Here is a 15288-nt window from a genome sequence, read left to right as displayed (position 1 = left end):
TACAATGGTCCAGATTTTGCTGTGTGTGGTGAAAGAACGGATTTCATCGTTCACCTCGCGCACAGGTTCCCAGAGACTTTGCCGGCTTGTAAGTGGAGATTTCTATTAATGGTGCATCTGATCCAGTGCAGCTCCCTCTACAGGGGATCTATGGCGTCTGAGAGCAGGTCAAGCAGCAGAGAGGGTCTTCAACCAATCAAATTGAAGAATAGTCACTGAGACACGCAGACTGCAAAGCAGGAAGTAACAAAAAACAGAAATATGAATTATATTTAAATCATTGAACAGGAAATGAAATAAAGATTGGAACATACACATAGGATTAAAGGGGAGACATAAAAGAGAAAAACAGAAAAAGTAAAATAAAAAGGTTTTTATTTCTTTTAAAAATCTGTAACATTCATTTTCTTCTGATGAAATGAGACTCCACATTTGTAAAGTTAATTTTTCATGGCCAGAGAGGGTGTTCAACAGGAACAATCACTTATTATACTGTTCAAAATTCCCGATTGCACAAGTGCTACTGTTTTCATCTATCCTTAGTGTGAGACTATTGGGTAATTACTCTAAGTTCACAACATTACAGTGATTTCTGTGCAGACTCCATCGGTAAAGTCTGCAACAGCGCAGCCTGTGGAGGAGTGGGGTATCACTGACAGCATATGCACCCTTAGGCTGCTTCGCTTCAACTCTTCATTCTGAAACGGTAAGCGTCCGTCTGTCGATCTGTAGAGTACGCATGACACGCAGGCAACTTTCGAGAGCATGACTCCGGGGCTGGGCTCCCACAGGAGCTTTCGTGCACTGGTTCCGTGCTGCTTGCGTGGGTCTGCCCACACTGCGATATGTGTGCGTGCTAGGTCCATGCAGCAGAGCAGGTCTCCAGTCGTCCTGGTTAATCCTTGCCACTGGATAAAGACCTAGCTCTGTTAAGCCCTTATGGTGGCTGATGCGCAGCGGCCAACACACGTTAAAAAAAATCCACGCACAGGCATCCTCCACCCCTGGAGTTCAGGACTGGAACATCAGGTCCTTCATTGAAACATCTGTGAACTCATGTGGAAGCAAGTCATCCTCGTTCGAGAGACCGCCTATGATGATGATGAAATAAGGTGAGGAGTGTCACCATTAGTGTTACTGGCATGTTTTCTGTTTTGAAAGTTCTGTTTTTGGTGAAAATAACTACATTTTGCAGCTTTTAGAAGACACATAAGTCAATAACAGAATTGAACAATTTAATAGTCAAAGAGTACAGAACAGTATTATACAATTTGTAGCATAGCTTTATAACTCTGCTACCTAGCTACAATAAATAGGCTAAACAGGCATGGTAATAATCATAAGGCTTTCAAACTTTTAAAGCCAGTTTCACTTTTTGAAGAAACCAAAAATCATCCAGTGTTCGTTGTGTACATGGATTGATCGAGAAATGCACATCACCAAAGTGAAATAAAAATTACTTTTAAAAGCAAGATACCAGCGTTTGAATAAAGGAATTGAAGCAAATAATAGAGAACTAGAACTTAGTTAGAATTTCATGATCAGGCTTTGGTAGTCACTTCACTTTGAGATGGTTCTATGTTTGGAGTGCATGTCAAAGCTCATTTAGTTGACATCTATCCAGATCAAATTTTAGTGGCTAATTAAAGGTGATTATTAACTAGTTGGTGTATAAACACACATACTCACTATCTCTCACTCTGGTGACTATTACATTTCCAGTCAAAAGATATCTAATAATATTGATAAAGCAACATTAATTTTCCTCTAATTGACACAGGCTATACTGATTTAGACCACTACCCACAGGGAGCACCTGAGCATGGCCTTAAAGGCACAAGCCAGCTTAGCAATTAAATATCACAACTATGCTGCAGAACCCAGACTATCTCTGAGTAATTCCATGGAAGATCAGGTTTTATAATAAATGACTGGATATTATTCCACTAGCCTTGTAACTGGACTGAACCAGCAGTTTTAGGTGCAGAAGAAGTCTAGGAGAATACCCAATGGACCAAAGTGAAAACTGATTTAGGATGACTTCATAAGTCAAGAAGTTCTGAGTCATCTAGGTTGTCAAGAAGGAAATCTGAAATTATTATTTTGCTGTGGTCATCCCGCATGATATTTATGCCTTAAATCTATTTTTTTTTAAATAAAATATGATCAAATTAGTTTCAAAGTACTAATTCAGGAGATGTACCCTCGTATTGCTGACTAGTAGAATATTAAAAACATTTGAAGGTGGAATTGAGAAAAAGCCATTCAACCCGTCAAGCTCACTTTCTTCACAGGCCCCTCTCAGAGCACTTTCATTTGCACCCGAGTGCCAAATTCATACCTCTGTTCACTGTAGAATCATTGATCTGTCCATTTCTTTTTGCAATGCATCATCAGAGTTCACATTTTCTGCACTCTGTGATAATCTAACCCATAATTTGGGAACGTTGTGATCTATTTATTCCTGAACTTGCAATCATGCCTCTTGATTCTTTTCATGATTTTAAAAGCTTGGATCATGTTCCCCTCCTCCCTTTTTCTCCAGAGAGAACAGCTGCTTCTCTTGCAGCTCAGTGATTTAAGGCCTAGACCGTCTTTGTTGCCATTCTTTGAATGCTTTTTCTGTGCCACTAAATAGTAATACCTCTTTAACAATGCATGAACCCTGCATAATACCCATGTGGATCCTTTATCTGGGTTACTTCGGGGAACAACATTTAAAACAAGGTGCAAGTAGAATAGAAAATAGTACCAGGAAACGCTATAATAATCTTTTAGATGCGAAGTTATAATTTTGTATTTTACTGCCAAAATGTTATGATACAAAATTGATATTTTAATGATGTCTACATGCATTTAAAAAATTCACTACAGTTTATGGCAACTTCTTTCTTTTCAAAAATGTAATGCAGTTTTATGAAGTGTAAACTATTTAAAATGTGAATTCTCAGGAAACCAGTTGGTGCAGCACTGCTGGTGCACAAATGGCTTGTTTGTGGTTACTAAACCATAGGAAGATAACTAACTATATAAAGTTTATTAAACAGTCTTTGAAGTAAATCTTTTGTTCTCAAGCACTACAAAGTGATTGGGTGGTGTGGTAATTTAGCATATTAACATGTCATCTCTGGGATATGGAGAGAAAGCAGGAATGGGGTACTAAAGTTGATCATATTGAATGGCGGTGCAGGCTCGAAGGGCCGAATGGCCTGCTCCTGCACCTATTTTCTATGTTTCTATGTTTCTGTTTCTATCTAGGTTCAAGTCAGGTCAACCTGATGTGATAAAAGTGCCTTCTCTCTGTTGGCTGTTAGAGTCCTAAGGAAAGTAAAGCAGCAATCGTATGAAAAAATACAAAGCCTATATCAAGGCTGATCTGAAACCGATAGGAGGTTTGGTAAAGCAGCGAATGGCAGTTAGCCCTGTGCTGTTCCTCTTTGTGAGGAAGCACATGGCCTCCATTTGCTACCTCTACAGCAGTAGAGCTAAGATGAGAAGTCAGTACACGAAGGATTTGGACACAAACTCATGTCCTATCATGCTATGGCATTGTGCATTGGGACTGCATAGCAAAAGTGACTACACTTCAAAAGTAACTCTGGCTGTAAAGCACTTTGGGACATCCTGAGGTCATAAATGGTGCTATATCAATGCAAGTTCTTTCGTTCCAGGTTAAATATGCCAATTTGAGGCAGCCAATATGGCTACACTTTAATATTCAAACATTGGAGGACAATTTCATCTGGTAGATTATGAGTTAATATATTCACATAAAATTTCTTTTTGTACGATTTTAATGCAGTTGTTAACCCATTTATTTTAAACGGTTACCAACTGTGTTAAATTAATACACAAAGGGGGCAAAATTGGGCTCTTTTGTGCCTCCCGTTAGCGCCGGGCGCAAATGAGTTTGTGACTGTTAATAACTCCCATCATATTGGGCAGGAGGTTTGTGGCAGCGCTATAGCGCTGTGCCCGGAGATCATGACATCATCACTGTGCGCATCGTCCGATATGCCCCCCAGCCCTGAAATTTGCTTTCGCCTCGTGCAGCAGTGCCGAGCGATAACACCGACAGATATAGGGGATGAGTATTGGGTGGCCAGCCGTTAATGGGATGAAAATTAAAGGCGAAGTGGCCGTGTGAAAAAAAAACGTATCTTTTTGTTACCGCTCTTGATACGATTTCTTCGCGGGGTCCTGGCCACAATCGCTCAGCCCAGTACTCTGCTTGAGCGCCAGGCTGATCATGCGGCACCCCCGCTCCCTGGTGGTCCAGGTAGGTCCCTTTTCCTTCTGCAGAATTTCTCCATTACAGATTTAAGCAAACGCATCAGGCAGTTTACTACCAGATGAAATTAAACCCTGGTTTGTGCAATGCACAGCATCATTAGCATGACCCAAAATGACTCAAAAGAAAAGCTTACCCAAAGTAGATTATAGATTACTTGCCATTTTATTGTGGTGTCATTTCCCTGTGGAATATTTACATCACACCTCTGTGATCCTGGTCGAGGCTGTCGCTTTAGTCCATTTACCAATAAATATGGGACTTTCTCACAAACTACTATATAGCTTGAATAATCAGTTCACTGCCAGGCTATTAAATGTGGTGTCCCACCATGAGAAAAAGTGACAATCAGTTTGTCTTCCACCAGCAGGCAATGGAACAATCTAATTCTCTTGCCTGGAAAAGCATGGCCGTTGAAAAGTAGTTTGGGTAATTGTGGGGAAGCAACAAATTACAATAGTTACAGCAGTAAATAAAGAAGAACAGGAAGATCATATTTATTTTACAGGCATGATATTTGCAGTATGTTTCAATAAGGTTCTGTTTCATTTAAATATAATGATTTGGAAAGTAAAGGCCTCTAATATACAACAACAACATTCAAAAAATAGGAGATTAGGCAAATCAAGAAATAATCATTAAGTGAGAACAAGCTTAGATTTTAAAAGCCTGTGGGTTATGGGAGGAGAGGAAAACTGAGGGAGATTAGGAGCTCCATAGTTTTATTATCGCAAAACAATAATGACATAAATATCTAATATCTAATATTATTTCACACCAATATCGCAGTTAGGAATAGAAATTTGGGTAGGACCCAATTTATGGTGGATAAGCAATGACCAAGGGTCTGACGTCACAGTAAATAATTTAAATTGCAAATAATGTAAAATAATTTAAACCCCGAATACATTAAATATTGTCCCAAAACCTCCATTTAACATATTTAAATAGACAAAAATAGATTCTACATAAATCTACAGTAAGTGTACTTAAAGAAGCAATGTAAAATAAAGCTGAAATACAGAAATGTTTAGATTTACAATGCATTCGGGCTACATGCCTCACAACCTGTCAGTCAAATGTTGCTTGCATAGAGTTTGTTGTGTGAGAGGAAGTTCCCACCCAAGCATTACGTCATAATAGCTGTCATTGATTGGTCAAAGTCTGCTACATATTTTAAAAATAGCCTATTTCTTTGATACCTGAGCTCCTGCCTTCAGGGTGCATGGTTCAATAAAAAGCCTTTAAATAAATTTGCTTAAATTAGCTATTTCACACAGGCTAAGGTTTGAGTGATCTTGGGAGCTAATTGGATGGGCATAGCCCACTCAAGCCCACCTGTGTCTATGCCCCTGTTTCAAACATTCCTATTCCTAACTGCGATATTGTTGTGAAATAATATTAGATATAAGTATTTAGATACATTGCAATATTTTGCTGCAAAATATATGCTTGAGTAATTTTATTCTCAGAAAACCTATTGTCTGTATAAGAATCCAGTAGTGCACTTTCATTCATTGTTCTGAATTAGTCCTAATATTTTGCTACAGTAAAGTGTTAATTGTTTGAAATATGATCGTTCAATACAATTAAGGATAAGAGGTATAGGATTGTGCAGATCCCGATTTATGTGGCTCGCATGTAAAACCAACCTCTCTGCAGTATTTACTGTAATCCATTGAGGCATTGAATCTGCAACTGAATGGAAGTTAACATTATACCTATTCCATTGATAAAATATTAATCCTACCTTTTACTATAGTGAGACGTGCAATTAAAGAATCAATTCTAGCCAACAGAACTTGATTTATGCTACTTGGCTGCAGGGTGAACTCTAAGAACCAGGAGTGAGCTCTGTGCATGTGCACCTATAATTTTCACTCTTGGCCATTAAATTCTAAACGTACTATGAGTTCGGGAAGGAGCAACTCATAGTGACAGCATAACTATACTTGATGAAAGGATCTTTTACAAGAAGTTGCTAATATGTAAAACATGGGCACTGTTATATTAAAGGTACCAGTCTGGTATTGGCATCTGCTGAGATGTATACAGGGCCACCCAGCCTGAGTTATCTGCCAGCTTGATATCACTCTATTGCCACCATACTGAATACTGTTTACATTTTAATATTAGCTGTAAAATATTTATTTTAATTGGTTTTAAAACTTCTTTTAACATGTTGTTTTGCACTGGCTGCGGTTATACAGCTGATATGCAGCTAAAGTGGCAGGGCACAACTTCCTTCAATTGATCTGTTTTACATCTCTTCCCTAAATTTGATTTGGGAAATTCTACATCCAAGTTATGTTAAACTGAAACTGCTTTCCATTAACACAAATGTGCCAAAAATTGGCTTTCTAATAGGCTTCTGTTTTTATTTAGTATTTGGCAGTTGACAATATTCAATGCATTCAGCAACAAATGACTGAAGAAGTAGTGAAAATTCTGTTTAATCAGATTATGTATTATATTTTCAGGATTATGTTATATAAGAGAACTAAATAGGAAATTTGGTTTCTTGGAATTTTGTGCTTGGATCAGAATTGCTTTCAGATTTTAGTACCTAGATAGTTTGGTATACAGGTATAGTACTGTCTTAATCATGTGTAAGAAGTAAATGAGCCCTTAATTAAATTAGAACTCTTCAACAGTGAAATCCAGGTGGATCATAATGCCACAGTACTGTTTCAAAAATAGATTTTTTTCTTCTTCCACAGACTGTGGCAAGAATTCTAATCCATTTGGTTTTGTTTGTCTTTCTCTTTTAGGAATACCTTTGTGGACATTCTCCGAGCTATACTTCTGTCCCTGGAAATCCTTATTGAAGACCCTGAGTTACAGATAAATGGATTTGTGCTAATTATAGACTGGAGTAATTTCACATTCAAACAAGCCTCCAAGCTGACTCCCACTATACTAAGGCTAGCCATAGAGGGCTTGCAGGTCAGTAATTCTTTTTAATGATTAAAACATTTTGCATATTCCTTTCCCTTCGAGTTTGGAGTGAAATTTTCCAATGTTTTACAAATTGTTATCTCCAGGAATTGCAAAAATAGAGCACATAGCACAGTAGTTCATCACATAAAGTAACACACAGTTATAGGATGTAGATTCTGGCAAAGTGACTTCCAAATCAGTAAGGGGCACTTTCCAACAGAGAGGGAAAGAAATCAGAAGCCAAGTTATTTGGAATCTGTATCTCTTTGCTGCTCACTCAAGAGTATTCTTGACAGATATCTCAGAGCAAGTCACCTGCCTGTCTATCCTTTCAGCTAATGACTCAATGAGATACAAAGAGAGGAAACAAATAAAATAAAATAGAGAAATAAAGGTGAAGATTATTAAAATCATTTATTTTAATTGACAAATCAAAGTGGAAGGCCAAGGGTCATAACATATGGCATCATCAAAAGGAAAAGAGGTGAGGCAAATCAGAAAGTAAGAATTGAGTTACTAAGCCTGAGTTTTAAAAGCCTGATGATTTAACAAGGAGAGACTTACAGATGTAAACAACTGTACAATTTTCTGATACATGAAAATGTTTCTGGAGTAGGAGACTGTATGATGGGTCTTCTTTCAACAGAACAAGAATGTAATATAACTGCAGCTGAGGAGTAACAAGAGGAAAATTTAGAGGTGCACTGCTATCGTAGCGTTGATTAAAAAAAGAAAGGTTGAAAACCAGAAAGAGGTTGGAGGCTAGTGGTGAATGAAAGATCATCTATCAGTGACAAGCTTTTTCTTGTATTCAGGAGTAAAAGACAATCAGGTTAATGAAGAATGAACAAGAATATCCCGGAGGAAACAGAGAGAAGAGGGAAAGGCAGAGAGGGGAAGATGTGTTTCATGGTAGGATCATCTAGTAGATGCTAGTAATGGTGGAAGATAATCTGCAAAAAAATCAGGTTAGTAGGATGGAAGATGAAGAAAAGGGAAATTCTGTTGTTGTGAGAGGAAGGTGATGGGCACTAAGAGTTGTTGAGAGGAAAAGAAGTGTTTGACAAAAAAGAGCAAACTAATAATAAGATAAATTTTCCTCTTCCCTGCTCAGAAGAGGAAAAAGGGGCGATGACCCATCTATATCCATTCTCCACCCCAACTGTGATTCGCTGGGACTTCCTCAGCATCTCTAGATGGGCCTTCTTTTCCATTTTGTCCGAAAGTTGGATCCAACAGTCCTATATCCATAGGAGTAGAGCCAAAGAAATCGGGCAATGGTATTTGTGTGTGGACTCTGTGGACTGGAGGGTCTGCAGGGGTCCCGGGAGAACCCAAAAGATTTTGCAGGCATATTTGATTTTAGTAGCTTCAACTCTCCATGGGACGATCATTGGACCTTGGGACTTCTGGCTGCTGCTCTGTAGTAATCAGAAGGTCTGCTCTGTAGTAATCAGAAGGTCCTGTTGCCAGTGGTCAGAGGCATAGCTGCATACCATTAGGAGGCAAGCTGCAAAACTTTAAATTCAAGGACACCACTTTCGTCACAGGAGCAGGGCAACTCCGATACATTGTGCCTGCTCGGCAGCCAGTGAGGAGGCCCCAGAGGAAAATCTATGCCAGTGAAGCTAACAGCTGAAGAAGGACTAAGCTTGGAGCTATCTGTTGCGTTCCTAACACAGATGAGACTGCGCACAGGGAGGTTAAATTAACAGTGACCTCAGTCTTTAATAAGACACTCCAGAGTCCGTAACAGGCCTTCGGGGCCGGCCTATATACAGTGCTCCCAAGGGATGCTGAGATCCCTTGGGACTTCAGGGGATGCCCTCCCTGGTGGTGGAACATGTGAGTGCATGCTTTACAGATACACAACATCACTCCCCTCCAAAGTCAAAGTGAAAACTATTTACAAGATGAGGCGGTCGGGAGCCTTTCTTTCCCTGGTGGACCGCCTCGGTACAAATGTCTGTTCTGGTGTGTTTGCTTTGCCCTCACTGGGCTGGCGTGTTGTTGGCCCTGCAGGGCTGCTAGTGAGCCTGGCCTTGCTGGGCTGTTGGGCATGATGGGTTCAATTTCCTGGTCCGGCGTGGTGTTGTTGATCCTTTGGGTGTGTGTTGTGGGCTCAAAAAAGGTGGTGTGTGCTGTGGGTTGTTCAGGGCAGTCTGTGAACCACAGCCGCATTTGATCCAGGTGCTTTCTGCAAATTTGTCCGTTGTCTAGTTTGACCACAAACACCCTACTCCCTTCTTTACCTATCACCGTGCCCGCGATCCACTTGGGACCATGTCCATAGTTTAGCACATACACTATCATTCAGATCAATTTCCCATGACACAAAGGCGCGACCATCGTTTACATTTTGTTGCTGCCGCCTGTTCCCCACCTGATCATGCAGGTTTGGGTGAACCAGTGAGAGTCTGGTTTTAAGTGTCCTTTTCATGAGTAACTCAGTCGGGGGCACCCCTGTGAGCGAGTGGGGTCTCGTGCGGTAGCTGAGCAGTACTCGGGACAGGCGGGTTTGGAGTGAGCCTTCTGTGACTTGTTTGAGGCTCTGTTTGATTGTTTGTACTGCCCACTCTGCCTGCCCATTGGAGGCTAGTTTAAACAGGGCCGAGGTGACATGTTTGATCCCATTGCGGGTCATGAATTCTTTAAATTCGGTACTGGTGAAACAAGGCCCGTTGTCACTGACCAGTATGTCAGGCAGGCCGTGGGTGGCAAACATGGCCCTCAGGCTTTCATTGGTGGCGGTGGCGGTGCTTCCCGACATTATTGCACATTCAATCCACTTTGAAAAAGCATCCACCACCACCAGGGACATTTTACTGAGAAACGGGCCCGCATAGTCAACATGGATCCTCAACCATGGTCTGGAGGGCCAGGACCATAAACTTAGTGGTGCCTCTCTGGGCGCGTTGCTCAACTGAGCACACAGGCTGCATTGTCGGTACATAGGACTCTAAGTCAGAGTCGATACTGGGCCACCACACGTGGGATCTGGCTATTGCTTTCATCATTACTATACCCGGGTGTGTGCTGTGGAGATCCGAGATGAACGTCTCCCTGCCCTTTTTAGGTAGCACGACACAGTTACCCCACAACAGGCAGTCTGCCTGAATGGACAGCTCGTCCTTTTGGCGCTGGAACGGCTTGATTAGCTCTTGCATTTCAACGAGGATGCTGGCCCAGCTCCCATGCAGTACACAGTTTTTTACTAGGGACAGCAGAGGATCTTGGCTGGTCCAAGCCCTAATCTGGCAGGCCGTGACAGGTGATTTATCATTTTCAAACGTTTCCATGACCATCAGCAAATCTGCGGGCTGCGCCACCATCAACAAGTTTTCAGACTGTGCCATTTCCACTCCCGTGGTGGGCAATGGTAGCCGACTGAGAGCATCCACACAGTTTTCGGTGCCTGGCCTGTGGCGGATGGTATAGTTATACGCTGATAGCGCGAGTGCTCACCTTTGTATGTGGCTGAGGCATTAGTATTTATCCCCTTATTTTCAGCGAATGGGGCTATGAGGGACTTGTGATCAGTTTCCAGCTCAAATTTGAGGCAAAACAGGTACTGATGCATTTTCTTTACCCCGAACACACACGCTAATGCCTCTTTATCAATCATGCTGTAGGCCCTCTCGGTCTTAGACAAGCTCCTGGAGACATAGGTGACAGGTTGCAACTTCCCCGCAACGTTAGCTTATTGTAATACACACCCGACTCCATACGACGACGCATCACATGCTAGCACGAGTCTTTTACACAGGTTATACAATACAAGCAGCTTGTTGGAGCATAAAATGTTTCTGGCTTTCTCAAAAGCAATTACTTGCTTTTTTTTCCCCATACCCAGTTCTCACCTTTACATAATAACACATGTAGGGGCTCTAAGAGGGTGCTTAACCCCAGTAGGAAGTTACCAAAATAGTTGAGGAGTCCCAGGAACGACCGCAGCTCTGTGACGTTCTGTGGCCTGGGCGCGTTCCTGATAGCCTCTGTCTTGGCGTCTGTGGGCCGAATGTCGTCCGCCGTGATCTTTCTCCCCAAAAACTCCACTTCTGTTGCCATGAAGACGTATTGCGACTTCTTCAGCCGCAGCCCAACGCGATCCAGTCGTTGAAGGACCATGTAGGTGCTCGACAGTGTCCCGACCCGTGTCCAATATGTCGTCCTGAAAAACGACCGTACATGGTACCGACTTGAGTAGACTCTCCATGTTTCTCTGGAAGATCGCTGCAGCCGACCGAATTCCAAACAGACATCTGTTGTAAATGAACAGTCCCTTGTGCGTGTTGATGCAGGTGAGGCCCTTCGAAGACTCCTCCAGCTCCTGCATCATGTAAGCCGAAGTCAGGTCGAGCTTGGTGAACGTCTTGCCTCCTGCCAGCGTCGCAAATAGGTCGCCTGCCTTTGGTGGCGGGTATTGGTCCTGTAGCAAGAAATGATTAATAGTTACTTTATAATTGCTGCAAATCCTGACCGTGCCATCACTTTTGAGAACTGGAACAATCGGGCTGGCCCACTCGCTGAATTCCACTGGGGAGATGATGCCCTCGCGTTGCAGCCTGTCCAGCTCGATTTCCACTCTCCCTCATCATGTGAGGTACCGCTCGCGCCTTGTGATGAATGAGTCGTGCCTTTGGGACCAAGTGGATTCGCACCTTCGCCCCGGAAAAGTTTCCAATACCTGGCTCAAAAAGGGAAGGAAATTTGTTAAGAACCTGGGTACATGAGGCCTCATCGACATGTGATAGCGCTTGGATGTCATCCCAGTTCCAGCAGATTTTGCCCAGCCAGCTCCTTCCAAGCAGTGTGGGGCCATCGCCCGGGACAATCCAGAGTGGCAGTTCGTGCACCGTGCCCTTGTAGGTAATCTTGACCATGGCGTTGCCCAGGACAGTGATAAGCTCTTTGGTGTTCGTTCTCAGTTTCGTGTGGATGGGGCTCAGGGCTGGTCTGAGTGCCTTGTTGCACCACAGTCTCTCAAACATCTTTTTACTCATGATGGATTGGCTGGCGCCAGTGTCCAGTTCCATGGCTACGGGTAAGCCATTCAATTTTACATTTAACATTATAGGTAGACATTTCGTCGAAAATGTGTGTACCCCGTGTACTTCAGCATTTGCCTCCTTTCTCTGAGGCTCAAAATTGCTTTGGTCCACCATGGACTAATCTTCCTCTGCCACGTAGTGGTTAGCAGGTTTTGCAGAGCTTGCAGCTCGTCTGCAAGCTCGTTGGAGGTGCCCCATTGTTCCACAGCTCTTGTAAACATACCCTTTGAAGTGGCATGAATAGGCTGAATGGAAGCCTCCACAACATCAACAAGGTGTGAATTGCCTTGCATTCATCCTTTGTTGCGGACTCTTAGTCATCTTGGTCACCTGAGGCCTGCTGGTAATTGCAGACTCATGGTTTCTGCCCTGTACATTTCTGCTCACAAACACAGTTCCAGTTAATTTATGAATATTGCTAGAACTTGTGTGCTGAGAGAGTTGTTTGATGTTATCACTGGTGGACATAAACGCCTGTGCTATCGCAATGGCCTTACTGAGGGTCGGTGTCTCTACAGTCAAAAGTTTTCGTAGGATGGTCTCGTGGCCAATGCCCAGTACAAAAAAGTGTCTGAGCATTTGCTCCAGGTAGCCATCAAACTCACATTGTCCTGCAAGTCGCCTTAGCTCGGTGACGTAGCTCGCCACTTCCTGACCTTCAGATCGCTGGTACGTATAGAACCGATATCTCGCCATCAGCATGCTCTCCCTCAGGTTAAGATGCTCCCAGTGTACACAGCTCCTCATACGACTTATCTGTGGGTTTCACCGGAGACAGAAGATTCTTCATGAGGCTGAAGGTCGGTGCCCCGCAGACCGTGAGGAGGACCGCTCTCCTTTTTGCAACGCTTCCTTCTCCATCCAGCTCGTTAGCTGCAAAGTACTGGTCTAACCGTTCAACATAGGCTTCCCAGTCCTCACGCTCCGAGAACTTCTCCAGGATGCCCACAGTTTGCTGCATCTTTGTGTTGGATATGTGTACTTGTCGCCAGTTGTTGTGTTCCGAACACAGATGAGACTGCACACAGGGAGGTTAAAGTAACAGTGACCTCAGTCTTTATTAAGACACTCCAGAGTCCGTAACAGGCCTTAGGGGCTGGCTTATATACAGTGCTCCCAAGGGATGCTGGGATCCCTTGGGACTTCAGGGGATGCGCTCCCTGGTGGCGGAACATGGGAGTGCATGCTTTACAGATACACAACACTATCAGTACTAAGTAATTATTGCTTTTCATTGGACTTGCAGGATATGTAAAGTATGTGTCTTTGTAGAAAATGAAAGAAACAAAGTTGCCTTGGACAATTGGGTAAAAATTTCAAGATTGTATTTTTGATGCGAAACCTTGCTCAAAGGAACCACAGATCAGAGAATTGGGCATAAGATCTGCGTGCCTGGCTTCTGTGCTCCTGAATTTGCAGTCAGCACATTTTCTGGTGACTGTACGTTTGGAAAATTGGGCATTATGCTTGCTAACCTCTGCATTTGATTCTCTGATCCATGTTCCTGCTGAGTGAGATTCCCACCAGAAGAAGCAGCCTTGCAAAATAGACCTTAATATGCCTTTAGGTCATTGCTAAGTAACGATGAGCAGGAGGGGAGGAAGTTCATTCCTTGTCTGTGAAGAGCCATGAAACATCAACCTTTGTGGGGTTCAGTTCAAAGCCTAAAGCTTGTATAATGCATATAATATTAAAATGTTATTCTTGCTCCAAATCAAACAAAGTTTAAGGAAATCTGGTGGGCTTCATTACATGCAGGTGATCCTGATTTTCCTCTGTATGCTCCACCCAAGTGATTATTTCCGCCCAAGCGCAATATAGGAACATTTAGCCCTTTGTCTGCTGTTTTCATTTAACATTCCTATAACCCTACTGGAAGATCAATTATTTCTGCTGCCGGTTTGTTCCAGATGTGACCAGCACTCACCTCACTTATCTATGTCTCTGCGCAGGAGCAAATTGGTAAAAGGCAGTGTACCAGGGGCCAGATAAAATTGGACTGGGGGCCAGATGCGGCATTTGGACAAACATTGGTCTCCTGTACTAGAAGGATGAGGTTTGATGGGCTAAACATAGGCTGAATAGCCTTGCATTTTCCATGGCTTTTCTTATAAAGTAATATTATGCTTGACAAATCTTCTGGAATTTTTTGAGGATGTTTCCAGTAGAGTGGACAAGGGAGAACCAGTTGATGTGGCATATTTGGACTTTCAGAAGGCTTTCGACAAGGTCCCACACAAGAGATTAATGTGCAAAGTTAAAGCACATGGGATTGGGGGTCGTGTGCTGACATGGATTGAGAACTGGTTGTCAGACAGGAAGCAAAGAGTAGGAGTAAATGGGTACTTTTCAGAATGGCAGGCAGTGACTAGTGGGGTACCATAAGGTTCTGTGCTGGGGCCCCAGCTGTTTACACTGTACATTAATGATTTAGACGAGGGGATTAAATGTAGTATCTCCAAATTTAATGATGACACGAAGTTGGGTGGCAGTGTGAGCTGCGAGGAGGATGCTGTGAGGCTGCAGAGTGACTTGGATAGGTTAGGTGAGTGGGCAAATGCATGGCAGATGAAGTATAATGTGGATAAATGTGAGGTTATCCACTTTGGTGGTAAAAACAGAGAGACAGACTATTATCTGAATGGTGACAGATTAGGAAAAGGGGAGGTGCAACGAGACCTGGGTGTCATGGTACATCAGTCATTGAAGGTTGGCATGCAGGTACAGCAGGTGGTTAAGAAAGCAAATGGCATGTTGGCCTTCATAGCGAGGGGATTTGAGTACAGGGGCAGGGAGGTGTTGCTACAGTTGTACAGGGCCTTGGTGAGGCCACACCTGGAGTATTGTGTACAGTTTTGGTCTCCTAACTTGAGGAAGGACATTCTTGCTATTGAGGGAGTGCAGCGAAGGTTCACCAGACTGATTCCCGGGATGGCGGGACTGACATATCAAGAAAGACTGGATCAACTGGGCTTATATTCACTGGAGTTCAGAAGAATGAGGGGG

At 42.9% G+C, this 15288-nt stretch overlaps 1 protein-coding gene across 1 annotated transcript in view; it reads left to right on the top strand.

The window, feature by feature from the left end:
* LOC139275025 (clavesin-1-like) overlaps positions 1 to 15288 on the top strand; it is a 119238-nt gene that overhangs the window by 17843 nt on the left and 86107 nt on the right. Inside the window, exon 2 of the mRNA XM_070891896.1 lies at positions 7063 to 7237. Coding sequence (XP_070747997.1) covers positions 7063 to 7237 — 175 coding nt within the window. The remainder of the gene's footprint in view (positions 1 to 7062; positions 7238 to 15288) is intronic.

The sequence above is a fragment of the Pristiophorus japonicus genome, chromosome 1 (assembly GCF_044704955.1).
Source record: "Pristiophorus japonicus isolate sPriJap1 chromosome 1, sPriJap1.hap1, whole genome shotgun sequence".
NCBI lineage: Eukaryota > Metazoa > Chordata > Chondrichthyes > Pristiophoridae > Pristiophorus > Pristiophorus japonicus.
This window is presented reverse-complemented; position numbering and strand designations above follow the sequence as displayed.